This window comes from Python bivittatus, unplaced genomic scaffold (assembly GCF_059951505.1).
Source record: "Python bivittatus isolate LINGU-HERP-01145 unplaced genomic scaffold, Pbiv_v1 ctg000480_np1212, whole genome shotgun sequence".
Classification (NCBI taxonomy): Eukaryota; Metazoa; Chordata; class Lepidosauria; order Squamata; family Pythonidae; genus Python; species Python bivittatus.
In genome coordinates, this window is record NW_028277075.1 from 26,895,146 (window position 1) to 26,923,107 (window position 27,962).

A 27,962-nucleotide genomic window follows, 5' to 3' on the forward strand; every position below is an offset into this window, starting at 1 on the left:
AATGGTACTGAGAACAGATTTTTCCCTGTGACATTTTCTCAACTAATGCCCTCTCCAAAACTATTGTTTATGGGATAATGAAAACATTTGCTACAAGCATAGATATAAGTTGTTAGAGTGATGATATCTAACAATGCATTTCAATGCAGTTTGAGTTAGACAAATACTGGAAAAAAAATGCAAGGATGCAAAGGTTCCTGATTATGAATATCCTTGCTGTGTATGCACTGACGTAAGAACACATATGAGCTATCTCAGTCTCTTTCTTAATTGTCCTCCCACCTCACCAAACCACCATAAAACTGAAAAAAAAGCAATTTACCCAATGTCTGAAATATGATCTTTTGCGGAGAATTCTGGCAGCTGAAACAAACACATTTGGAGAACTCTTACACTGAGGAAGACTGGTTTAGGATAGCATGTATCAACAACCTAGAAGTAGGATGTCATGAATTCTCTGTATATAGAGAAATGTTTTTCCTCACTTATAATACTAATGTTCAGGATCATAAAATAATGTATTTATAAGATTTATACCATAACTTTTTATGATAGAAAAAGCCCCAAATATACTTCAAACAGTGCAGGAATATGTTTCTTTAAGATGCTGGACTGTGCCACATCCAAGTGCTATTTGCTGATGGGCCAACTTCAAATCTCCTGAGCTCTCATGGTTCTTTAACTTTAAAGTGCTCTTGGATGGAGCAGTCCTTCGAGCAAAGAAACCTTCTAACAAATGCTTCATCTCTGCATCTAATCATAGAATATTAAGAATTAACAGATTTGTCCTTCATTAATTTAGCTAACTATAAAACCCAATATAGCAACAAGCTTAAAGAATTAAAGAACTGTTAAACAGAAGCCATCCAGAAACAAAGTTACCCATTTGGCAGCAATAGTGAAGGCTAAAACACTAGAGGCTGGGCTACTTGACTTGCTCACACTGCTTTTCTTTCAGTATGTAAGCTATTCTATACAGCTTACAATAGCCACCAAGATCTTTGGATTGTAGCAGGATGAAAATGTGAAAATAAATAAAATAAATAAATACTATATACATGCATGGGGTTATTTATGAGATCACTGTTTTATTTCAGAATTAGATCAATTATTTGTTTGCATTCATTCTGATGAATATTTAAACTTACAGCAGTGTGCCTAATAAATGTATTTCTTCTAGATCCTCTCTTTCATACATGTCAGAACAAAAATATGCAACTGGTTTTAACAATGCACCAATGTGCAATTAAAAACTCATTAATATCAGCATATATACTGTATTTTATGGATGCAGGAGTAATCTGAAAGAAAATGCTTCTCTGGACAGATCCATTACTGCATTCTGTTCTAAGTGTCTAGTGCAATGATATCCAAAATGAGAAGTACCCTTGAGCAAGCCATGTTAAATTGGAATAGTAACTTCTGAAAATAGTATTTTTTTAAAGTGAAAAGATTACTGTATGAAGCCTGGATCCTCAATTAAATTATTAATCATTATCAGCCACAGATGGACAATTTTAAAAATTACTTTCAAAGCCTGCTTAAGTATAAATACCACAGGTAGTTAGCTGGCTCTGAAAAGCCACTCTGGAACACTTCAGTGCTCCTGGATCTGCTCTGCAACAGACAGAACTTCAACAGCAATCAAAGCTACCTAATCCAACATGATTCATCAGCCATCTCCTCTCCTACTGAGAACTCCAACTCCAAGTCTTAACTAATTCTTCTCTTCCTGCTAACACATCACCCTTTTACTACACTCCCCTTTCCAGTGAAAAAGTTTCTGTCTGTGTGAAAAGCTTATTATCAGCTCTCACCCAATGTCAGATCAGTGGGGGCATTTTTTTTTCCTTTAACTTCTATATTACTTATGTTCCTAACTCACAAAATAAACTGCCATAAACTCTGTCACACAAGCCTGAATATGATGTTCTCTGTCTCTCCCCTCCTGCCATGATCTTAAAGCCTAGCAATTTTGACTCCACAGGGAAGGGACACGGCTGAGATTTGGGGGGGGAGGCAGGCAGTGTACCTGTTGAATTGGATTTGCTTACAACAGGATCCATGTGTCAGGATTTGGATAGAAGTCCTCTAGGGTAACCCCACATTGATTCTTTTTGTTTTTCTGTGGCTGGAGGACAACTTTTTACAATGGCTACTTGTACAGTATGTTCTGCTTCTTCTCCAGGAAGAGGTGTTGCAATTTAAACCTGCCAATAAAAGTATAAGGCACGTGGGAGTTTTTAAGACACTGCATCTTGTGCTCATATATTTTTGCTGACTACAGGTAAGAGTGGATGTCAAAGACTATGTTTCTCTGTACCATGTTTGTTGTCAGGCCAAGGGTGTCCTTATTAAGCCAGCTGGTTTGCTCCAGCCAGTACCCTTCCTTACTGGGTGCTGGAACACAGTTTCCCTGGACTTTATTACTGATCTCCTGAATGTGCAGTGTTTTACAATCCACTGTAATAATACTGGATCTGTTTACCAAGATGGCTCATTTTATTTTGTGTAAAGGGCTACCATCTGCTCTAGAAGCTACACAATTGTTTGTAGACTATGTTTTCTGATACAGGGGCTTAATTAATCATACAATTTCAGATTGTAGCTCTCAGCTATTATGTTAAGGCAGTGTTTCTTAAACGTTTTGCTCTCAGGACCCTTTCCCACTTTACTGACTACACTTTAAGAAACACTGTGTTAAGGCATGCCAAAGGACAGATAGTAACTTACTCAAAGATCAAACAAAGATGGAAGTAGTACAATGAAATTCTATACAGTAGAGATATCAACATCCAAGATATCTTAAAAGATATTCCCTATTTATAAGAATCTCTAGTACTAGAAGATGAAGTAACATCAGCACTCTTGCCATTACCAAGTTGGAAGTCTACAGAAATTGATGGAATAGCAAGAGCAACATGGCAAGCAGCAAAAAGAAGAATCAGTAAAAGTTCTAACTAACCATTGCCAGCAAATCTGGAAAACAACACAATGGCCAACATTGGGAGAAGTCAATCTTCATACCAATACCAAAAAAAGAGACTTAACAGAATGTGCAAACATTTTACAATATCTTTAATTTCATGTGTTAGTAAATAATGTTTAGGTTATCCAACAGAGATTAGAGCCCTGCATAGAAATGAAAATGCCAGTTGTTTAAGTTGGTTTTAGAAAACTTAAGGAACAAGAGATGTTATTGTCCATGCATGCTGGATAATTGAGAAAGCCAAGGAATCCCAAAAATAAGTCAATATGTGCTTCATTGATCATAGAAGGGCCTTCAGTTTTGTTGGCCATGTCAAGCTGTGGAATGTTCTTAGGAAAATGAGAATCCCAGAACATCTCATTGTCCTAATGCAAAACCTATAGACAGCACAGGAAGCCACACTCCCGACAGAACATAGCAAAACAAGCTGGCTGTATTCTCTCCCCTTATTTATACCTATATATTAAGTATATATTGAGAGAAAGTGGATTGGAAGAAGATAAACGTAGTTTTAAAATTGGAGGAAGTAACATCAACAACTTGTGCTTTGCAGATGACACTACTCAGATAGTTAAAAATGGAGATGAGCTGCAAGATCCAGTAATAAAAGTCAAGAAACATAATGAAAAAAAAAATGGGACTAAGATTAAATATAAAGAAAACCAAACCAATGACAACATGTACAGCATTCAGCCTTAGAACCGACAGGAAGATACTGAAGTGGTGGACAACTTTTGGCTTTTAGGTTTGACTGTCAACAGCAAAGAACCCAGCAGCATAGTCTAGCACTTGACAAGGTAGCAATGAAGACCTTGGAAATGGTATTCAGATGCCTTTACATGTCTATATCTACAAAGATTAGAATCATTCAGTCAATGGTTTTCCCTGTGACACACTATGGAACCAAAAGTTGGACTTCAAAGATACAGGATAGAATAATATTGACACTTTTGAACTTTGATATTGGAGAAGATTCCTGGGAATATAGTGGATAGCCAAGAAAACAAACAAATGGACCATAGAACAAATCAATCCAGAGTTCTTACTTGCAGCACAAATGACCAGGCTCAAATTATCATATTTTGGGACATAACATACAAAGATCTAGCTCCCTTGAGAACGTCATAAAGCTCAGAAAAGGAAAAGGAAAGAGAAGAACAGCAAAGCGGATGTAGTCAATTGCAGCGGTGATGAATATATTGTTGGAAGACCAGAAAGACCAGACTGGATACAGATCATCCTGGAGGAGATCTATCTATGAGGTTGCTAGGAGTCAACACTGACTTTTGATGGCCCATAATCAATCAATCAAACAAACAAACAAAATAACTGTAACTACATTTAAGGCTGACAGATAAGATTTTGCATAATTCTTACAAGTAACTCAAGTAAATTAACCATGATTAAAACAGAAGCAATAATTTTATACTGGATCTGTAATTGTTCCTCCAAAGAACAGGGGGGAAAGCCAAGGCTGCAAACCAAAATAATCTAAAGAAGTTATTTTTCTAATTACAAAAAGTTACAGTATAGTGCAGCTATAGTAACTAGTTTTAGTACCTATAACAATTCTCCTGATCCCCTTCAGAGGACTGTATGTATTATTCCAGTTCTGAAGCACTTGGCTAACATTTCCTTTGACTCCTCCCAAACTCATTTTATCATTTTATGTATCTTTTTACAGTCCTGTAGAGGTACAATGAGGTAGTTATAGATATTGGAATTGCAAGACATAGCCCACCTATCCACCAACTTTAGATATGCTAGGGTATAACAATTGTAAAGCACAAGATAAGTATTTCCCATTCTTCCCTCACTAGCATTCCATACTTTATAATACAAAGCCTGTGACCCATAGCCTACAAGGGGCCTCTGAGCAGCATGAGAACACACTGCCAAAACTGGGCTGCCAAATACCTTATTTTGGGGATATTCAGTTTTTTTCTCCCCCCACAACCAAAATGTGAACATGGGAGTGGGTAACTTCTCTATGCTTAACCCCATGTCCCAATTCTCCCAAAACAGGCCAAAATCACATCATTAAAAAGCAGTCATTTTGGAAAAATGCAAGTTAGCACTGAATTTTGTATGGCCACCTGAAGGAAATGAGTGAAATTAGCTCAATATAGTTAAGTGAAACTGGCTCAAACAGTTGTGGGCACTAATGGAAAGAGCCAGAAGACATTGTTCACCAGGCTACTCCTCCTTCATGCCCTCACTACCAGATATACTAATTTCCCCTCTATAGGTCTGCTACAGACAACAGCTTTTACTTACAAAACAGGACATGGAAGGCAAAAATAAGCACAGGTAGAATAATGGACAGAAGTCAAAGGGAAAGAAGGACTGTTCCTGCTATCACCTTTCAATTTTTTCCTCCTGCACCTCTTTTGCTACATGCCCACATACATTCCCTGCAAACCAATAGTAGGAAAGGAAATAGAATCATGGTCAGTTTGAAAGAGAACTTGCAGGGGAAGAGCCAGATGAGCAAAAAAAAAAAAAAAAGCCTGTATTTGGTGGTGGCTATGGTTTGGGGAAGGTCTCATCTACTGGCATGGCACGATAGAGGAAGCCAAATGAGAACTGATTCATCACAGAGAGCAGAATATGCACAAAAGAGAGCTAGGCTTTACAATCTCCAGATTCTGGAAAAATTCACTGCAGGAGATTTAACTCTCACCAAAAGAACTATTTTTCCAGCACCTGTCTGTGATCAGTCCATATGATCCCTTCCTCTACCCCTTTTTGCTTCTACTTCTATAGTTAAAAAGCTCTTGGCCCTATTTGAAGCCTTTCCATGGACAGAAAAATGCAGAATCTATTTTAAGAAATCACTGTATGAATTTAAACACCTAGGTAATGGGAGAGCTACATCTTTAGGTTGGGAAAGCAGAGGTTCTTGAAAGATTCCTTATCCTCAGGACATCACTCACTATATGGCAGAGTAGAGGACTCAGACCAAATATTAATAATGTCTCAGTCTCTTGAACCCAGAAACTATTTAGCTATAACCTTATACTGTCCAACGTCTTCTCTGGCAATAGTTATTGTCCCATACTGATCTAAACTCTCCTCTCCTAAACAGCTCTATTCAAAACATGTAAGAACAGGAAAAATATTATCAGACTGGTTTAAAACTAGCCTTAGAAGAGACATACAATTATTGAGTTCATATCACATACTTAACTAGGTTATGTAGAGGTTTAATATGATATGAGAGCAACTAAATCCAATTAAGATAGAGTAGGGATATATTTGAAACAGAACAGGATTTGATTTAGGTTAATGTACACTATAAATTACAGTAGTCAAAAGTGGGGTAACTGCCCGCCCTCCGTACTCAGTCTTCCAAGAAAAAGAGTTATAGAGTGGTTGGAAAAGACAGATTTACTATTATAGAACTCACTGCCAGAGTTATAGCAGCCACTGAATATGTCTCCCTAACAACGACTGGCTGCAGGGATTAACAAACCACCCCGCTTGTCAAGGTGTTTGCAGACACTTCTTGTAAGTACTTACAAACAACAATGATTCCAGAAGAGAAGAGATTCTTCTCATTTCAAAACTTCTCACTATTAAATTCTGGAAACATTCTCAAAGACTCCAATATGCTCCCAGACGTAACAAACAATACTATTTGGAAGCACTGCTTGCATGCCTGACACAATAAGAGGAGGAGGGCTCTGGGATTTGGTGTGCTGTGTTCCTAGCTGTGTACCCTAACATACCTTTACATGTGCTTATTTAGCCCTCTTTTCCTTCTTCTTGTTTTTTTTTTTTTTACAGTCCTGTCTTTTTTGTGTCAGAGATAACTTGCTCCTTTGCTATTGCTTTTCTCATTTATTAAAGACTTTCTTTTACTTGCATGGATGTTAAGCATCAGGATACCGACCTGACAATCATGATAGAGAAGGGAAAGGAGAATGTTCAGTCTTCCTCAGGTGGCTTTTCTTCTGCCCTTCGTGGCTAAGTTGAGAGAGTGAGAGGAGGTGATGTTGGGCAAATGTAATTCACACCTTCATCTCCCCTAGACTACTGCAATGTGCTTTACATGGGGGCTGCCCATTCAGGAGCTGCAACTGCTACAATACATGGCATCCCATCTTCTAGTAGGTGACAGTTATTATAGGTACTTGTAACAGTGCTGCAGGTGCTACGCTACCTTACAACAGACTTCTGAGTACAATTTGAAGCACAGATTTTCATTTATGAAGCCCTTGGCTTTTATATATTTCTGGTAGTGTTCCCTTCAAATAGAGATGGCCTCTTCTCTTCACTCATCCCAAGAAGGGGTGCATAAAGTCCCCTCCATGCCAGAGGTGAGGTGGGGTGGGGTGGGGATCGGATCTAGAGGGCAATGTTCATCTGTTGTGACTCCTTCCCTCTGATACAGCCTTCCTAAAGTTCAGTTGGCAACTGCTCAGTCATTTAGAAAGGCAGCCAAGATGGTTTTGCTTAGTCTTTAAAGTTTGACCAGCATTATTAAAATGGTTGCTGGTTGAGGAAATGTTACTGAGTTGATTTTTAAATTTCCTAAATTCTTTTAATAATTTTTATTGCTTTTCTGTGGAAACTGCCTAGAGTAACACTGAAATGCTGTAGTATACCAAAATTTTAAAATTAAATAAATAAATGTTCTCATTAACTCTGGGTGGCTCACAACAATAAAGCAAAGAAATTACAATATGTCAAAATAAGTGGGAATTTTAAGTTTTTGTGTGAATTGGGCTTATTTAGAAATGCTGGTATTTTGTTTCTTCCATAAATGCATCTGCCTGACCAATGCAGAAGGGTCTTGCAAGTTCCTCCCCAAACAAACCAAGATTCTGGGTTATGTTAACATTATAATTCAATTAAGGAAAACATGTCATAGAATCACTGCAATCTTACTAAGCCTCAGCTAAAATACTGTTAAACATTCCAGTTTAAATCAAGATCAAATAGTTCATTACTTTAGCTTCATACAAGTTGAAACAAGATGTATTTTTTAAATTTTAATTTCAAGTGATCATAAAGCTAAGCATAGAAATTGAGTATTTGGCAGCTTTTGAACTTGGCTCTGAATGCAGCTGGTTTCTCAATGAAGTCAAAATATAGAAGGCTATGTAATTTTTTAAATTTTACTTTATATATCATTCACACAAGCAGGATTAATACAAGTATAGTATGTGAACACACAATAGTCCTTACAGTATGCATATGAGACATTTGCTTAATCTGCACTCTGGTCTGAATCTGAATGATAAAAATTATCTTTTTCGCTGAACAATTTTGAAATTTGCACATGCAAGCACAATAATGAAGAATATGAACTTATTCCACTGAATGAACTAGAACTGGGTTGGAAGCAGCATCATTTTTTATCTGTAACACTGGAAAATATTTTCCAGTGTTACAGATAAAAAATGACAGTACATTAATTTCCTGAAACAATAAAGGCATTACAATTATATTAAGATCTAATCTGATGACTTTAAATGTCTGTGGATGAAAACTAGCAAAACATCCCAAGCAGAGGCAAACCAGCAATGAACCTAAGTCAGAATCAAGTAAAATGAAGATCAGAGCTAAATATTCTGGATAAGGGAACACAAATAGCACAAGTCTTGAAGCAATTAAATCTAGAAGGTTACACTAAAAACTAAAGGAAGAATTTGAAGTTCATATCCATCTGCTTGATACTTAGGTATAACTTGCAAAATTATATATCTAGCAGATGCAAACAAAATGCCATGAATGGATAGAAAGATATCACCTAAGAAAAATATGCCAATTTTGAGTGAAATATACTATAAAGTTATCAATATACCACCAATATTTTAATTTAATTTAAATCTATTTGATTTAGGCGGTGCCCAACTCCAAATGACTCTGGGCAACTCATGATGTAACTAAAAGATAAAATATAACAATTCAAAAGCAAACCAACAAAACAAATAAGAAACAGCTAAAAAACAAGATGGCAAGTCTGACCAACAAGAAAACTCACAAAATTCTATCCTTTCATGCCCACTAAACTGATGGACAGCATCCATAAACTTGTTATTGCAACATACAAGTCCATGTCCTGCTGAGAAAGAATCATTATGGCCTCTGAATTTTTTTCCATTTCTTTGAAAGAGTAGTTTTATTGGGATATCTTCTTCAATGCAGTAATAGAGAGGTAAGGTCACACTTGCCAGACTTATCTTTGTGACCATACCCTGCTGGTCAGGCTCCCCAGTTGCTAAGCACATTGCAAGTTCTCTTTTATAGACATTTGTATCATAAAAGATGGACAGCAGCGGAAGAAGCTGGAGTTCATGAGTTCATCTCTACTATATTTCTCCATACAGTTACAAAAATTTGGAAAGGAATATCCAACAAGCCTAAAATCAACAGTCATTTGATAGAAGTGATCTAGCACATATAAAGGCTTAAAGGTTTCAGCATTTTCTCTTAAAACGTTCCTAAAATAAACAATAACCACAAATAAGAGAACAGATCGATTTATGGAAGATAAAATAAATGAAACTTTTTTTTCATAATAAATCAAACACTGGGATGTACTCAGGATCTGTACTGAGACTTACAACATTTATGTAGTGGTAAAGTATGCAGAAGACACCAAGTTATCAGAATTTTCAGACCCAGCATCAAAACCAATCTGTCTTTCTCACTCATTCACACGGAAAAATAGGTAACAGGCCATAAGTACAGTGAAAGAAGTTATTTACAATATAAAGGTAAAGTCTCTGTCAAACCTGACTCTTGGTAACTTCATGGACAGGTCTATGTTGTTTGGTTTGACATTTATCTTCTTCCAGAATGTTTCTTTTACTTCCCAATCTAACCTATAGCTAGGTATTTCATGGAGGTCTTCCATCCACAAATTAACAAGGTTTGACCCAGCTTAGCTTTTGAGTTTTGACAAGGTCAGCCAGGTGCTTCCACCTGCTGAAACTATCTGTATATACTAAAAGTAGATACAATAGCAAAGGATAAAGAGTTCCCTGTGTTCCCACTAATTGAATTTTTGGTGGAAATGTGACATAAAGTGGAGCCTATACTGATCAACTAACTTTGTCCAGTCCAGTCCAACTAAAGTGGACAAACAGGACCACAAGGGAGAAGGCATTTTAAGTCTCTTGATTCCGAAACAATCTCAGAAAATTATAACTGAGGTCAGTTTACATAAAAATAGCCTTGAATGTTAGTATCCCAACTTTGTTAATACACTACATATACCTCCTAGTTGATGGGATCTGGGCAACTATGTTGATTTGCAAGGTAATATCTAGATTAGAAATCTTAGCTTGCATAGAACAGCATGAGCATGCTTATGGAAAACTGGGTTATGGTAGCACTTGTGGCTTATTGCCCAAATTGCACCTGCAAAATTAAATTAAATGGTACTGTTGGCAGGTGGCAGAGGTGCAACTAAGGCTGGTCTTCTAGTCTACATCTTTTCTATCTTACTAAAAAGTGTTATGTGATAGCCTCAACACCATGATCAAGGAGGAAGGAGTACTGTTGATCATGAGGAACACCTTACCTGTGACTAGGGACACTGCTCTGAAGATACTGGAACCTGAGTGCCTATTTGTTATGTTGAGTTGTAGAGACAGACTAGGAGCCCTGCTTGTGTACCAATTGCCCTGCTGTCCCAAGCTCCTTGAGCTGGTTTCTGGGTTGATGGTGGAGAACCCTTGTCTTTTGGTGTTGGGTGATTTCAACTTCCCAGCTTTGGAGGCTGGGTTGGGCAAAGCTCAGGAGTTCATGTCTTCCACAGCAACCGTGAGCTTGTCTCAGGTTATCTCAGGCCCAACACATGTAGGTGGCCATATCTTGGATCTCACTTTTGTCTCAGAACTGTTGTCATGTGCCAGGGAAGAAATGGCAAACTGAAGATGACTCCACTAAAAGCAAAACGGATGACCGTGGCAAAATGAAGAGAATATATGTAGCTCAGGGTTGAACTGTGGAGTTCTTGGGGCTCTCTGAGCTTGGTTGTTTTCTTGCAGATATTTCATTACCCGGCTAGGTAACATCTTCAGTGCTAGAAGGGAGTATGGTTTGCTCTCTGTTTATATACAGTAGCTTGCCCTGTCAGTGTTGGTGGGGGTGTTGTTTTCTCCTTTAAGGAGTTTTCATCGTGTCTTCTGACCGCTAGTTGATGTTCATGGATGCACTCTGCAAGCCTTCTGCCTGTCTGTCCTACATACTGGCTGTTACAGTCCTTACACTGTATGTTGTAGATAACTGCTGTTTTTTTCTTCTCAAGCTACTGGGTCTTTTGGTTTACTAAAGATATTTTGGAGGGCTTTAGTTGGTTTGTGTGCTACAGTGATAGCATGTGGTTGTAATAGTCTGTTGGTTGTTTCTGAGATGTTTCTGATGTATGGCAGTGTTATCCTTTTCATAGCTTGTGTTGGTTGTGTTGTAGTGCGTTAAGTGCTCAGGCACTTTTTGATAAAGTTGCATGGGTATCCATTTTGTTAGATGTTGTACAGTATAGGTGATGTTTCCTTTTTCTGCTGTTCTGGGTTGCTGCAGTGCATTTGTGCTTGTCTGAACAAAGTTCTTACACAGCCCTCTTGTGTGCAATCAGAAGACATGATGAAAATTCCTTAATCTCACAACACATGGACAGACTTAACATAGTTTCAACTGGGAAACTATCAGCATCATAGATCAAGCTAAATCAAAAAACGTGGGGCTGTCCTTAAAGAGCACTTGGAAACTGCAATTGGTTCAAAACACGGCAGCCTGCATACTCTCTGGCTCCTGGCATTGGGAGTAGATAACATCAATCTTGTACACCCTTCACTGGTTGTCAATTGGTTTTCAGGTATAATTTAAGGTTCTGCTTTTGACCTATAAAGCCCTTTATGGCTTGGCACCCGCATACCTACAATACTGCCTGCTCCAATCAGTATAGTACAACTGATGAAGACAACTAGGGAGAAACTGCTACAAAACCCACATTTCTGAGAGGTTTGGAATGCTGAAGTGAGAAGGCACTTCTTTTACTGTGGCAGTGCCAATGCTGTGGAACAGCCACCCAGTGGAGATTAGGTTAGCCCCCTCTTTGCTGACATTTCAGAAATTGATGATGTTGTTGTTTCAGAGAGTTTTTCCATGATTTTATGATGCCATGTTTTACATGTTACTATGGATGTTTTAAATTATTTTATTATATTCTATGTAAGCCACTGGGAATCTTTATTGTGGCAGAATAGAAAATTGTAATAAATAAATTCATCAAAGCCACAATAAATAGTGGAGGTCAGTATCTGTAACATCCATGGCACACAGAAGACTATGATTTGGAATATAAGAGGATTAAATGATAAAGAACTTGAATTAATACGTGAAATGAAATAAAAATATGCTGCACTTCTGGAAAGCTAAAGAAAAGGAATGTAATGAAGGTGGCTTGATCTTATGAGTGAAGAATATAGCAGGGAACTGAAGGCATAGGTTTAATTATGAATGAACAGAATAGAAAGCATGCCAGAAAATATGAACTGATGTCACCTAAGTAGCCATGCATGCGTATAAAAGCAGGAATCAAAGGAAGGTGATAGTTTGCTGCAATGAATGGTGATAAATGGATAATAATTGGATGATGATGATAAATAAAACAGATAATAAATAATACATAGAGAGCCAGTTTGGTATAGTGGTTAAGTTGGTGGCCTAGAAACCAGGGGACTGTGAGTTCTATGCCTCCCTTAGGCATGAAAGCTGGCTGGATGACTTTGGGCCATTCACACTCTCGTAGCCCAATCCACCTCACAGGATAGTTGTTCTCAGGAAAACAGGAGGCAAGAGTATTAGGTACGTTCACCACCTTGGGTTAATATAAAAAAAGGCAGGATAAAGATGATGATGATGATGATGATGATGATGATGATGATGATGATGATGATGATGGAGGAGGAGGAGGAGGAGGAACAACAACAACAACAACAACAACAACGAGGGATAAATTTTGGAAAGAAATCATGAAACATATGAATAAATGTAATCAAGGGGGGAAATCATTATGTTAGGCGATATGAATTAATGAATGGGAACAAGGTGAGAGAGTACAGAAGACGTAAAATGGCCATTTAGAGAGCCCCAAATAAATGAATAGTGATTGTTTGATCCCCATCTACTTAGAAGAGGGTCTATTTGTTATATATACTTGGTTTAAGCATACATCTACTCATATTTATGGGAAAGAAGTTAATCTAATTTTCCACTGAAGAAAAGGACCACTGAATAAAACAAAAAAAAGAGAGAGATGGCCAGAAAATAGGCACAAAAAGTCCCATATTTAAGAGGGAGAGGAATTGAAACTTGGAATTCAGAGGAAGAGAAAGCACACTATGATACAGAAAGAGAAAAATATTTAACAGAATATACTGAAATCAAATACACTGAAATGAAAAAAGAATGTGTTAGTAACTTAGCCGTGCGAACTTCCTTTAATATAAATACAGAAACTCTTTAAATATGCTTGAAATATCTAGATCATATAGCTACAAAATCATTTCTTTAACAATAGCTACATCAATGCTTTCAAAATGTACACATTTAAAGGCCTTCAATATTTTATTCTATTTTTGTTTCAGTTACACAATTTCTATTTATCCTATAATCAAGTAAAGATTGAAATATTCTACATGCATGCTACGTGTCAGTAGTTTCACAGAGACCATTGACAAACTTTTCACAAATGACAATTTGTCGTGTTGCTGACTTTCAGAATTAGCAGTTTTGAAATCACAAGGTTTCCAAACTAAATTCCTACTGAATTTTGGCTAACCTTGGTCCCATCCTAGTTGTTCTCTTACTAGTTCTCCAACATTAACATTTCACTTATGGTAACTGTGGAGGTGCTAATATAAAGGGAAGGTTTGGTCAGGTATTTTATTCAGCCCATGAGTCTTACAGAGAAAAACTTCCAGTACAAGTTTGTAGAAAATTATAATTTGCAGGGGCTTTTTGACCCTCTCCAAAGAGCAGTTACTCTCATTAGTACTGCTAAAAGATACAACTTACAGAAATTGAAAAGTTAAGGTTTGCAATGGGAGAAGTGATGTTGTCTGCTTAGCCAGATTTCTGCATATCACACTTGCAGAATATGTTTGGGAAATCAGGAGCAAGGGGATAACCAAGAGGGAAAAAAGCAGCTGCTGGAAAGACTGGGGACAAGAGAAAGCAAGAATGCATTTCGAATTAGCTTGTTTTTCCAAGATTTTAAAGAACACATTTTCCTAGTTATCTGCAAAAGCTCAAAATAAGCACATCCTGCATTCACAATCCCCAAATATAAAGATTGTTAAGAACATAAATGCTGCCATATTTCATAGTTCAAGTCATGCATATAAACCAAGGCATTAATGTCATTATTAAGGTCAATGTAAATTTGACTTTCCTATTTTTAACCTCAACATGTGATTAAAGTTATAATCCTTAACATACTGATCTATAATTAAGCCTTAATGAACTCAATAAGCTTTCTGATATACACAGAACTGCATTCAGAAATACTGTTTATTTATTTGGCCACCAACCTGATCAATGAATACCCTGTTCATACACAGAGCTTTTCCTATTTTCTCAAGATTGTCTCAAGATTGCTATACATTAGCAATGTCAGAGTCTTAGCAATCACAGTATGATGATCTTTGTTCACCATACCTTGCAGTTTTTTCAACACAGCTACTTCCATTTTCAGAACTTGCTTTGGCTGCTGCGCTGACTCGACCTTCAGGGCAACATTCTCTCGAGTAAGCACATCCATTGCATCGTAAATTTCTCCAAATCCTCCACCTCCAATCTTCTTTAACTGTAATGAATAAGAATATTAATCACAGTGCATTATTTAAAAATTACAGTTTTTGAGTTAACTAATCTAAACTTTAAATAGTTAATTACTAAAAGTAGTATCATTTAAACTCTATCATATTCTTACATTACGTAAACTTATCTTTTTATTATGGCTGAGAAATAAACTAGACAAAAGAATAGATTATGCCATCATGAATTCTAAAAGGACATTGTTGGCTGAAGATGAGCAATGATTTCTGAAAACTAAAAAGCTCAATGACAGTACTGTTACAATCAGGATACTAATAATCAGAATTTTCACATTCCCCAGCAGTTACAAAGCTAGAATTATGCAAAGTAAGACTGGTAGAAAAATGTACAAAAGTAGGATTATCATCCATTTAAAATGAACGTTAGTCAATCATACATGGGAATTTTAATTGGAAATATAATTTCATATGTAGATTTCATCAAATGCAAAACATCGATTTCCCGATTGTTAAATAACACAGGCACCCATTGCAAAAGCTATAATTTTAGACGCAGCTTTCATACCATGGAGACAAGGAAGAATATTTTTTTCTAAAATGCTGCCTATTACTTGCAAGAACATGTAATAGCTCTGGACTTTTTTTTAGAAGAAACAGTATTAAAACAAAATAATTAATATATAAATAATTAATATAAAACTATGTGTAAAACATTTTAACTAAAAAGACTTTAGTTGATTAACAGGTTAAAATGTATTATTCTAACTGATCAACTAAATACCGAAGCCATTAAGAAAAATATGCAAATATGTTTGATTTAAATTAACTGAACTGGCTGTAGGACTCTCTGTTCTAAGATCCTGAAATCAGAAGAAGCAGATCACTTGTCTGTTATCATCTGCTGCTAACAGATTGGCCAAGGGAGATCCCCATCTTGCTGCAATCTTGTGAAAACTCTCCAGATATAGGATTCACTCCCCCCTGAGACAAGTACTGAAGATTCATCCATTTGGCTGTAGTGTTCAGCGATCCCTTTATGTACTCTATTGATATGGGAAACAGGTATTTCTCCACCCATGTCATTAGTCAGAGCCAGCCATTTGTCCTCAGCTCCATTTGGTTAATATGAAATGTCAACTCCTTATGAGACGACAGTTCCTGCATTGAGTTGTTTTGAAAGTGTGTTCTCCACCCTACTAGGTTGATATTGTCACTTGATTCCTCTCCCTGGAATCCAAAGTACCATATTGGATGGGATTAGCTACCAATGGAAAATTAGCCTTCTATACTTTGCACCATTATGTGCAGGTAGTTTCTGCTGGTGATCTCGTCCTGAATTTGCTCTAAAAGAATGAGCAAGCTCTTGGCAGAGTTCAACTCAAAACTATGCTCCTAGAGGCACCTAAGCATCAGACTGTGGATGCTCATTATTCTCTCTATAGAGGGTACTCTGATAATTAGATCATCCAGGTAAGCATAAATGTGAATACCCACAAAGGCCCCACCACCTTGGTAAATACAATTGCTGAGACCAGTCCAAAGAAGTGTGTTTTGAACTGGAACTGGTTCTTCCTATACATAAAACTGAGGAATCTCTGATGGGAAGGCCTGATTGCCTAGTATAAGCAAGCCTCTGACAGGTCCATCAAGGAAATCATCTTGTACAATGGCTTCTGCTGTCAACTTAATCTCTCCAACCTGAAGATTAGGTGTTAATGTACTTGAAGCAGCTTGAGACTCAGGATGGCTCTCCATGTCTTGTTTTTCTTCAGTAACATAAGTAGAATGGAAAAACATTCTTGTAGTCTCTATTATACCAATGTCCATTGATTTATTGTGAACCTGTCACTTGGTCTTCTCTAAATTTCAGAACATATTCCACTGAACTATCTCTAATACCCATCTGCTCACCTGGTGTTAATTAGAGGAACATTTTCTTTCATAATTGCCTGTTAGTGCCGCATCTGTGTTGATGGGCTGAGAGTTTCAATGATTGTTTCCTGTTTGTTTCCTACCTGAAAAATAGTAACTGTACAGTCTGTAGACCACGCCTGCAGAACATATGGCCCATGGGTCACATGTAGCCCACCAAACAGCCTTGAGCAGCCCACCAGCATTTTTTTAAAAACTCAATAAATCCATTGCTGCCAAATGTTGCTGCTGCCAGGAAGGATCCACCATCACTACCACCCTTGAAAGACACTGTTAAGTGCTTCCAGTGCCTCCAAGTTTCACCAACACTGCCAGCTCCATCACAGCTGCTGCGCTGCTAGCCACCAAACAACTGATTGGCACACCAACTATTTCTTTGTGGCCCACAATTATTTTTAATGTATCATTGTGGCCTTTTCCCCTCAACAAGCTGTGCAGGCCTGCTGTAGACCAAAAGGACAAATAAGGTCTTATCTAATATTGAGTCTGGAGGGTGAGGGTAGGGCTGGAGATCTCATGTCTCTGTGGATAGAGTGGGCCCATGTTGGCCTAGCTAGGCTGACTGAAGATGCTCCTTCCTTGACATACTGCCCAGTTTGGTGGTTCTCAGTTCTCCAACTGCCATACTAACAACAGAAAGGAGATCCAGTTTATATGCTTGTTGCAGACTGAAGGGCTTGAGTGATGCTGCACTGCCTTTCTTAGACTTTGCAATGACTCTGGCCACTAGAGAATTGTTGCTGTTGACCAACCTTTTTTTAATTTTATTTTTTAATTTTTTTATTATAAAAAGAAGGAAAAAAAACATAAAATGCTTTAACATAAAAGTGAAAAAAAAAACAAAAGTTAATATATCATTATAACAGTAAACAGTTACAATTCTATATATGCTTATCTAATACAAATATTATTCAAGTACATATATATTTCTAATAGATTTATATGACTATCATGTTTTTTTAACTCAGTGTATTTTGTATAAATGAGTCCCATATTTCATTATACTTGTCCATACAAAGTCTACATCTATAGGCAATCCGCTCATAAGTAGCAAGTGCAGTCAGGTCTTCAATCCACTGAATAAATGGGGCCATACATTTATCTTTCCAATGCTGCAATATCAGTCTTTTGGCCATAGTAAGGGCATGGAGAATCCATTTACGTTGTCCAGTTGTCAAGTTCCATGTACTAGGTATATAGTTCAATGGAATATTATCCTCTGAAAATTGTGCTAGTCACACAATCATATTTATATAGTCCACTACTTTATCTCAAAACTTAGTAAGCATAGGACATTGTAAAAACATATGCTTTAAAGAGGCATTGTCCTTATTACATCTCCAACAAAATGCTGTTTTTGGCAATCCTTTTCCGTATAGACGTAGTGGCTGTTGATCAACCTTGTGGTAATCTGGCTACTGGACAGTTGTTGCAATTGGGGCCACCCAGTGGCTAATCCATCTGTAAAGAAGGTAACCACCAGAAGGTCTGAACAGTTGGTGCCATCTGGTGCAGATAGCTTGAGGCCAGCTTTACTGCTTGCCTTCTCTGTATTTTTGGAGGCTGAAACTTCCAGCCTTCCACTGCCATCAACTGCAGACTGCTTTGGCATGGTTGACAAGATCATGTACTTGCTTCTATGAAGCTGCTGCTGAATCTCCCTGCTTTCTAAATCTTCAATCCTTCCTCTGGGACAAAGAAACCATCCTTCTTTTTGGGGGGTTTATTTGATCTCAGCCCTAAGATGGAGCTGAGAAAAAGACTGAAAGAATTTTTCTCTTTCTTACTGTTTTACTTTTTTACTGTTTTAAGCATACGGTAGTATGTAGGACATCTCTTTTATATGGCTAATGTATGCAGCCTAGATCTGCTGTACCAAGCAGTATTAATATAATATAATAATATAGGGAAGAGTTTCCCCATGAGAGAAGTTTTAAGCCCTCCTTTTAGCTAGAAGAGCTGAAATTAACCCTTTCCTGTCAGCTCCTGTTTCAGTGTCTGAAGCTGAAAGTGGCAAAGAAAATAATTGAAATGAAAACAAAAAACTATTTTGGAAGTGGGTGAAAAAGGCTAACAAGGAGTCCCTAGCAGAATGAATGCAATTAAGAATAAAAGTGATGAAATGATTTGGGAGGAACCTGAAGCAAGGGAATATTAAAAGGAGTATCTTAGAGATGTGAATAGGATTTATAATGTTGTCAAATAATGGAATGCAATAAATGTTAATGTCCAAGAAGAGATGGCAACAAAAAAATCACACATGCTGTAAGAATATTGCAGATGTAGACAGATTTAACATTTCATTGGATAAATGGTGAAATATTAAAATATAGATGTGGCTTGCTTATGGAGTGGCTGTGTGATTTCTTTAGAGTATGTGTCAAGACCGCATTCATGCCTGACAGTTGGAAGAATGCTTATTATTCACCTATACAAAGAGAAAGATAGCAAGAGTGAATTCAAAAACTAAAAGAGTAGATATAATCAATACTCAGAAATACACCTCTATTTCAGGCTGGGCCAAAGTTGCTGTGGAAGTCCTGACCCAGTGCTTAGAGGCTATGAGGGGAAATCTATGATGGGAAGAAACAAGCTAAAGTTCAAGCTCTCCCAGGATCCCTTTTTGTGATCGAGTTACTGGTCTATATCTTTGCTTCCTTTTTTACTTAACATCTTTGAAAGAATTACCTTCTCACAACTGATTCTTCACTTGTCTTCTAGTGGCCTGCTCAATTGATATCAAGCAAGATTTCAAGCAGGCCATCCAACTGAGACAGCACTTTCTTGAATTCTAAATGATAATTCGGTGGCCAAGGACCAATCCTTATATTGGTGCTGGTCTTTTTTGATCTGACAGTAGTATTTAATAAGCTTGACTATTAGATACAGCTATCTAGGTTACGATCCCTGGATATCATTGACTGTGTACTTCATTGATCCTTCCCCCCCACCCCCTTCTTGTTGTTTTGCAGTATTGCATGGTAGTCTTGGGAATTTCTTCTTATTTCATGTATCCCTGAGAGATCGGTCCTAGAACCTATTTTGTTTGCCCTTCATACTTTTCCCTTGAGTATTCTGCTTCATGTTCAAGTTTTTTATCATCATTATTATGCTGATTATATTCAGTCTACCAATCTTTTGTGGCCCTTGATAACAATGCATAGTCAGCCATGACAGATTGTCTTATAATTGTTTCCCCTTGGATGTCTTCCCATCGCCTCAGACTGAATATAGCTAAGATGCACATCATTGTGTTTTGGCCTGAATGTGCTTCCCAACCTCTATTGTGTCTTCCCCCATTTGTCCCCAGGGCTTCCAAACTGCCCCAGTTTCCTTCACTAACAATCTCAGAGTCTTGACTGATGATCAGCTGACTTTGTGCCACTTATTAAACTTACACTAAGAATAAGTAATTTTCATTTGATGTATGTGTGTAGGATCCAGGAGTTCTAACAAAAGATACTACATTTTATTGATGCATGCTTTAGCTGTGTCATTACTAATTACTAAAATATTCTCCTGGCAGGTATTTCTGATTCCTCTCTCTGTCCCCTATTGTAGTGCAGAAAAGTGCCATTTGGGCTGTTCTGAATGTGCCATCCTATTCTCATGTCTTGTTATACCACAGAACTCTTCACTGGCACTCTATTCATGTCAAAGCCTAGTTTAAATTACTGTTGCTTACATTTAGCCCTATGGCCTCTTTATTTCTTCCTCCAATTCTGTTCATCCCTTACATTCCTCTGAGCAGAGTATTCTTTCTATTCTTCACCTCTAGCTTCTGTGTTTTTAAGGACCTGGTCCTGTGATTCTGGATCAATTTCCTCCTTCTCTTCATCTCTGTGAAACTTGGATAGCCTTTAAAAGGGTTTAAAGACCTTTTTATCAGATCAGTATATGTCTTAGTTATTCCACTCTACTCTCATTAATTTTGGTAGCTCCTTGGTTAATATCTGATTTATTTGTACTTCCACATTATCTCTGAAGGAACAGGTGTGAGACTTGGGAGTTTTTCTTGATTCACAGCTATTGTTGGATAGGCAGATGTAAACCATGGCTAAAACTTCTTGCCTAACTTAGGCTGGTGCCAATGGTACCTTACCTGGAGAAGATTCTGGTGACAGCTATCTATGCCCTTATCACTGCTAGGATGACTACTGCAAAGCTCTCTAAATTGGGCTGCTTTTGAAAAATATCTGAAAGCTACAATTAGTGCAAAAGGCAGCTCCCACCTGCTGGCTGCTAAGAAGGGCCATAACAGCATAACTGTCAGCGCTTTGTGGTAGGCCAGGTCAGGAAACAGACATTGCAAGGATTACAGGAATGCTACTTTATTGTTGTAAGGTATAATAACAGATTATTGAAAGGTTCTCTCTACTGTCTCTTATACCAAACAGAATCTTGGTTATCTGGGGTTATCCTCAGTTTCTTTCTCACCCCTTCCTCTTTTTCAGGATTGAGTTGTCTTTATATTTCCCTTCACAGCTCCTGCATCCCTTTGTCAAGATTATCTCCATATTTTTCTATAATAACATGGGTGTTGGTTGCCAAAGCACTGCATTGGTTGCCAGTAGGCTTCTGAGTACAATTTAAAGTTCTGATTTTGACCTAAGAAATGCTCTATGGCTTAGAACCTAAATACCTGTAGAACTGCCTACTTCATCTAGAAGCAATCTGCTGGTGCACTCTTCTTATGTTGAGATGTTGAGGTTCTTCCACTATGTAAGGTCTGGGGAAGGGGGGTTTGGGAGACAATGTTTCTCATACATAGTCCTAGAGATCCAGATGGAGTCCTCAAGTTTAGGAGAGTAGTGAAAACAGAGGCATTTTGCAAAGCTTTCAATCTATAAATGTTGCTGGGATTTTGGACACTGAGGAAGAATATGGATATTTTTAATGCTTTTAAGTATTTGTTTATAGTTTTATATGAAGATGTTATAAACCCCTGGGAAGTCAGTAGGTGACATCAGCAGTATATAGATACTGTAATAAATAATAAAAGTTGAATGCAGTGGGAATGTGGTACTTAAGAAGTAAGTGTGTGTAGTAAAACAAGGAGAAATAGCATCAAGAATGAATGGGTACTCAATAAATATTGAATACAAAAGTGAGTGACCAAAATGAAAAAGTATATTGAGGTGATTTATTCATACAGAGAGAATGAATGAAGATCAAATTGCAAAACAAATATATGAAAGAAAGGGGATGACCAAAACAGTTACAGTTAGATAAAGTTAAAAAGAATCCCAAAAATAGAGGAGAGAAATTTAAACTATAAATAGCAATGTATGAAATGTGTGGAAGTGGTAGAGGCAAAAGTAGAAAGATATGGAGAGGATTAGTGAAAAGTGTTGGCGTAAACTAGATTTACCTATATATCTTTTTCTTTTTCTTACCTAATGCCTTTATTTGGTTTATTATTTCTTGAGTAGATACATTTGATGAGTAGGTACATTTATAACCATTTTCCATTACACATAAAAAAGCCTCATACCCAAACAGGACAACAAGCACCAATTTCTTTCTCTCAAAAATACATATTGCATCTTTCCCTCTAAATATCCCTTTCTCACTCAGACACACATGGATCCATTCAGTCAAATACATGCTCCTCCTTCTTCCTTTAAGTTCCCTCCACTCATTTATCCCCTGCTAGACTTTTCAACTTCCTCCTATAAATCAGTGTGTGTATCTAAGAGAGAGACAGACAGACAAAAAGCATGTATGTACACTAGAAAAAAACAAGAGGCCTCTGCAGACATCAAGGAGATTGTGTTCAGATGGTCAATCCCAAACATAGAGGGGAAAAGAGGTTTACTTGGACTATTAAAAATGCTTGGAAAATTGCACCATACTAGCCTAATATAGGTGGCAGAATTATCTTTATGTAGAGCATTTTCAAAATATCATCTAAGGATGATAGAAAATGAGGAACAGTGAAGTTTTCTTCAGGGACAGAACACTGACTGATAATGTAGCTAACTACCTGTAACATATAAAAATCTGTTCCTGAAAAGCATTGGTAAAAAAAAATTTTTTTCATTATTTCTTTGCAGCCACCATATTGGGCAAGCAAACTAACTTGATTACTTATTTATCATGCTGCTCAAGACCATATTTAAGAGACATTTAATGCACAACTTTCTCCCATCTCGCAGTATATAGCCGTGTCTGTTCTCTTAGATTATATATATTATATTTTGATTTATTTTTATTTGGTTGAGTGTTATATAATCAAACATCTGAAAAAAGAATAAGGCTATTTTATACTTACCACTTTCCATCTTTCTTTTACCAATATTCCCACAGTAAGAATATCCGGCTGTTCCCCTCCTCCACTCATTGCAATCTCTGGGGTGGTACAGCTGCTATGCAAAGCCTATGTCAGTAGAGACCATCAAGTTCCCAGAGGTGGCTTCCATTTAAGCAGAGGCTATAGAAACAAAACAGCTGTACATGAAACCATGCTAATAAAATCATGGCCAAAACAGTAACGTTCTTAATCCTATTTTAACTGAGTTATTTTCCAATTTCACAATGTTGAACTGAAAGATACCCAGCAAATTTCAATAGTAATTAAGTTTCAGAAACAAAATACCTTAATATATTTGATTATGAATGTGAGGTCAACTAACAGCTTTTTGTACTTAAGTATATTCTTAACAATATCGAAAATAAAAAGGTTCTGCAAAAGAATAAAATCCTGCATAACATTTTGTAGAAAAATTTAAGAGAAGTCATAAAAAATAAACAGTGCCATAAAAATGTTTCTGAATATATTATCCTTTACATGCATCAGTTCAGTAATTCTTGAACTACTTCTGGTATTTCAGTATTAGCTCCATATTACAAGCAGAAACCTTAACTGAGAACAGTGACTTTGCTTTAGATTAAAAATATAAAAGTATAGAGATTATGCTTCTTGTGTAATTTTTGTCTTCACTGCATACCACATTATCGAGAAGCTTGTTTCCTTTTTCCAGAAAACTACACCAATAAACATAGAGTAGGGCAACAAAACAAATACAAAAGAAAATAGAGCTACTCAAATTTACAAGATGGTAAGCCAAAAGAGGTGTAAGATAAGGGTGCATTCTAGTTTCCTTCCTTTTTCATCTATTCATCAATCTCCTCACAGACAAATTGAACAATCCATCTCTCCATCCACCAAAATTGGGAAACAGACACATCTCTATTCTTCTATATCTCTCAGTTAGACTATTGCAATGCACTCTACATGGGGCTACCCTTGAAGAGTATCCAAAAGCTATAGCTGGTTCAAAATGCAGCCGCATGAACCATCTTGGATGTCCCTAGGATGGCACATATAACACCTTTGCTGCAGGAGCTGCATTGGGTGCTAGTTTGCTTCTGGGTCCAATTCAAGGTGTTGGTTATCACCTTTAAAGCCCTACATGGCATGGGTCCAGGTTACCTGAGGGACCATCTCTCCCCCATTACATCAACCCGTCCCACCTGGTCAGGCAGAGAGGGCATGTTGTGGAACCCATCAGCAAGAGAATGTCTGCTGGTGGGGCCCAGGAGAAGAGCCTTCTCTGCCGTTGCCCCTGCCTTTTGGAATATTTTCTTCCCAGGGGTATGGTGGGCCCCTACCCTTTCGGTTTTCCGGAAAGGACTTAAGACCTGGCTCTGCCAGCTTGCATGGGGCAATAAGAGTTTTAATCAATCCTGGGGGTGGCTGGCACCCTGATGTCACTCCTGAGTTATTCGCCAATTCCATCATTCTTGGAATTTATTTATTATTTTTAAGATTGTTTTTGTATTGTATTTTAATTGTTTTTATCTCCTTTGTAAACCGCCCAGAGTCGCTTTTCAATGAGATGGGCGGCAACAAATTTGATATATAAATAAATAAATATGCAGATGATGCTGTGCTACTTTCAAATGCAGATTGGCCTGAAGCGGGCACTTTATACACTTGCTGAGTACTGTCAAGTAGAGCTGCTAGAAATTAATTACTCAAAACCCAAGGTATTTGCCAACCGCCCTAAGACACACATCTGGCAGCTAAACAGCCATCTAACAGAACAAGTCAAGACCTTCAAATACCTAGGGATTGTTTTCCACCCCATATCCCGCAAACCCACGCTGACTATGTTATCTTAAACATACAGAAAACAGCTTCAGCTCTACAATACTTCTACTTCTCCAAAGGAGCCCAGCACGTACCCATAGTGCTCAAAGCCTTCTCGGCCAAGATCTGAGCTCAGCTTCTCTTTGGAGTCCAGTTGGGCCCTTACAGGTCATTTCTTCCCCTCAAAAGAGTTCAATCTAAGTTCCTTAGATCTTCTTCCACGTGCCCTGTGTTCCAAATGTGGTGCTTCATTGTGAAGCCAGCCTACTCAAAATAGAAACTTCCACCTGGATTCACATTCTTTCATACTGGCTTAAGCTTCTTCTTCTTTTTTCCAGCCAGCTTGGCCCCTTTAATTATGACTGACAGTTTCCAGGCTCCCTAGTGTCAGGCAATACATGAAAAATTAAAATCTTATGGCTTCTCATGTACATCCATCACCCTGGTGGGCTACAAACATGCATTAGCCAATCTTAAACAAGGTGTCATTGACTTAGAGATACAATCAGCTTTGCCACTCTTGCCCAGAAACATCCTTCTGAACCACTCTGCGCATTTATTTCACCCAGCCAGATACCTCAGTTGCATAACAACTTCTAAATTTAGGAGGGCTTTGTCTGGCTAGAGTCAATGATCTTCCAACAGCAGTCATTGGGGGACATACCAGAACATCCCCTTTGAGTAGAGATTGTGCCCATATGGTAGAAGTGCAACTGAAACACTGGAATATGTTATATTGTACTGCTCCCTCTATGCTGACACTCACCAGGAATTATTACTTCCACTCATCACCAAACACACTTGGTTGCACTGATTCTTTCTACCTCAAATTGCTACTATCAGCTCAATTTGATTCTACTTTGATGATTGCAGCCAAATACTGTTTCATAGTTTGTACAATACACCATAATTTTTCTTCAAACACCTCCTAGATATTTTCCATTTGGAAACATTTCAAATGCAGCTGTCCATTTAGTCAGTACTTTATAATAATGTATTATGTCCTTACCATCAATTGATTCTTATTTCTGTCTTATTGTCATTATTAGCTGCCAGAGTCATTTTAACAATATAGATAAATAATCACTGTAATTGGACTCTAGTTTTGAAACTATAATCACTTATGTATTATTCTTCCTTATATATTATATCACTGTATTTCCTCTAGATATAATATTAATAATGAAAAAAAAATCCATGGATTTTAGTGTTATAATGGTTCTACACTTTAGATAGTTAATTTTACTATTCTATTATTCTAAATAATCATTTAATTGACTTGTATAAATTGTATAATGCCTTACTATATTAATGTTTATGCTCGTAATTCTTAAACTTACAATTTTACTTGTACTGTTATATGTCAGGTTAAGCCCAAGAAACTCCATGAGACAGTACTGGAACAGCTCAGTTACTTTATTAGCTCGCACCTGCTAGACAAAATCTCGCCAGACTAACTCTAAACTCCCCAAGCCAGCAACTAAACACTACAAATTCCTTAGGGTGGTGCCAGTCTCATCCTCTTCACTTTCCCATGCTCAAGCTATGGGCTGAGGAGATGCTTCTGTCCTTGAAACTTCTCATCCCAATCCATCACATATATGATTTTATAACTTGTTTTATTCTAGTCAATTTCTGTGCTTATAGGCTGCATTGAAATTCAGTGAGTTAAATGTGACTTTTTTCCCCTCTAATATTTGTTTTGCTGGTCAATGACTGAAATAAAATGATTACTTGACTACAAGATGGTAAGCACATTTGTAAGCCACATAATTAAAATGCAACATACTTGAATCCTAAAGGAACTCTAACAGAAGATCAGATATTAACATATAAACGTAGACCCCCATAATGTTGCTAGTTCAAAAGGTTACAGTTATATTTTTTTCATGAACGTTGCAGTAACACATGAATGGCATGCCAGGGGCTACAGTTCAATAAATGAATAGGACAGAAAAAGTGGGCAGGGTTAGGACAAAACTTGCATTTAATTTTAATTAAATTCAAATATAGGGAATGTGATTATTGGCCAATACTTTTTCTTTCATCCACACAAAAAATAAGAATTTGTTATAATTTTTAGAAGGGCTCTGGAGGCTGTATCCAAACATACTGGGGCAACATATGGTCCTGGAATCTGATTGTGCACCCAATCTAAAATTTACTCTCATACATGATATATCTCCTTATAAGAATAATGAACACAATGTGCAGTTACCTGAAAAGAAATATGCTAGCATTTTACTATGTACGTCATAAGGAATCTACTGGTGAAAAATTTTATAGCCTCACAAATGCTTATTTTTTTCCAATAAGCATATAGTCCTGTAAAGTTCATTTTACTATAGGATCTCTGTACAGCATGAATAAAAACAGATACTAAATTGCAGGGATGCCAGTTCTGGGCTAATAAAATCCAGACAACTATTAAATAGTAGCAAAGAGCTGCCTGTATCTTTTTGTTCCATTTAATGGTGATCCAGACCTTTGTAGATCAGATCAGGTAGCCCTACTGAATTGTACAAAACCTGTTAATGGTATTTCAGCTAGAGATGTTTCGGTTGCAAATGTTCAAAGAGTTAATGTATATAAAAACTCAGTGTTCAAAAAAAAAAAAAACACCTACTAAGGTACTGACTAAAATTAAAAGAGCACAACATACATACAATGTATCACAATGTGTAGCTACAGACAGAATGAAGCAGTAATGTAGCACAGTGGCTAAGATTCCAAGGTATGAACTAGCAAGTCTCTTATTAAAGCCTAACTTAATAATTCACTTGATGACGTCAGGGAAGACACTGATTCAGTCCAGACATAACGACAAATGGTTATTTGTTATCATAAATATAAGGATGCTAACTTTACTCCTCTTTCTGACCTTTTCATGCACAAATGAATTCCTATTGCAGTGAAAAAGAAACCTATTACCTATTTCATGCAAAACCTGAAAATATGTTCAGTACAAAACTAATCACAAATTAGTTAATCCCTATCAAACAGAGTTTGAGTTCAGGTCATAACTTGGCTTCTGTATACAGCTACTGCAGCCAGGATGGCTAACAGACGCTTATATATCAACAACATCCATGTTATTATATTTTATTATTAAATTTTATACATTAGTCTCATAGTAGTTTACTATGAA

At 37.2% G+C, this 27,962-nt stretch overlaps 1 protein-coding gene across 3 annotated transcripts in view; it reads right to left on the reverse strand.

Moving 5' to 3' along the window:
* The window catches only part of TTBK2 (tau tubulin kinase 2), a 93,439-nt gene that overhangs the window by 57,719 nt on the left and 7,758 nt on the right, over positions 1–27,962 (reverse strand). For all 3 annotated transcript variants that reach the window (XM_088145530.1, XM_088145531.1, XM_025165008.2), the window contains exons 2-3: positions 22,994–23,152; positions 14,669–14,816 (exon numbers count right to left, since the gene is read on the reverse strand). In XM_088145530.1, coding sequence (XP_088001656.1) covers positions 14,669–14,816; positions 22,994–23,062 — 217 coding nt within the window. In that variant the 5' untranslated portion in view covers positions 23,063–23,152. The remainder of the gene's footprint in view (positions 1–14,668; positions 14,817–22,993; positions 23,153–27,962) is intronic.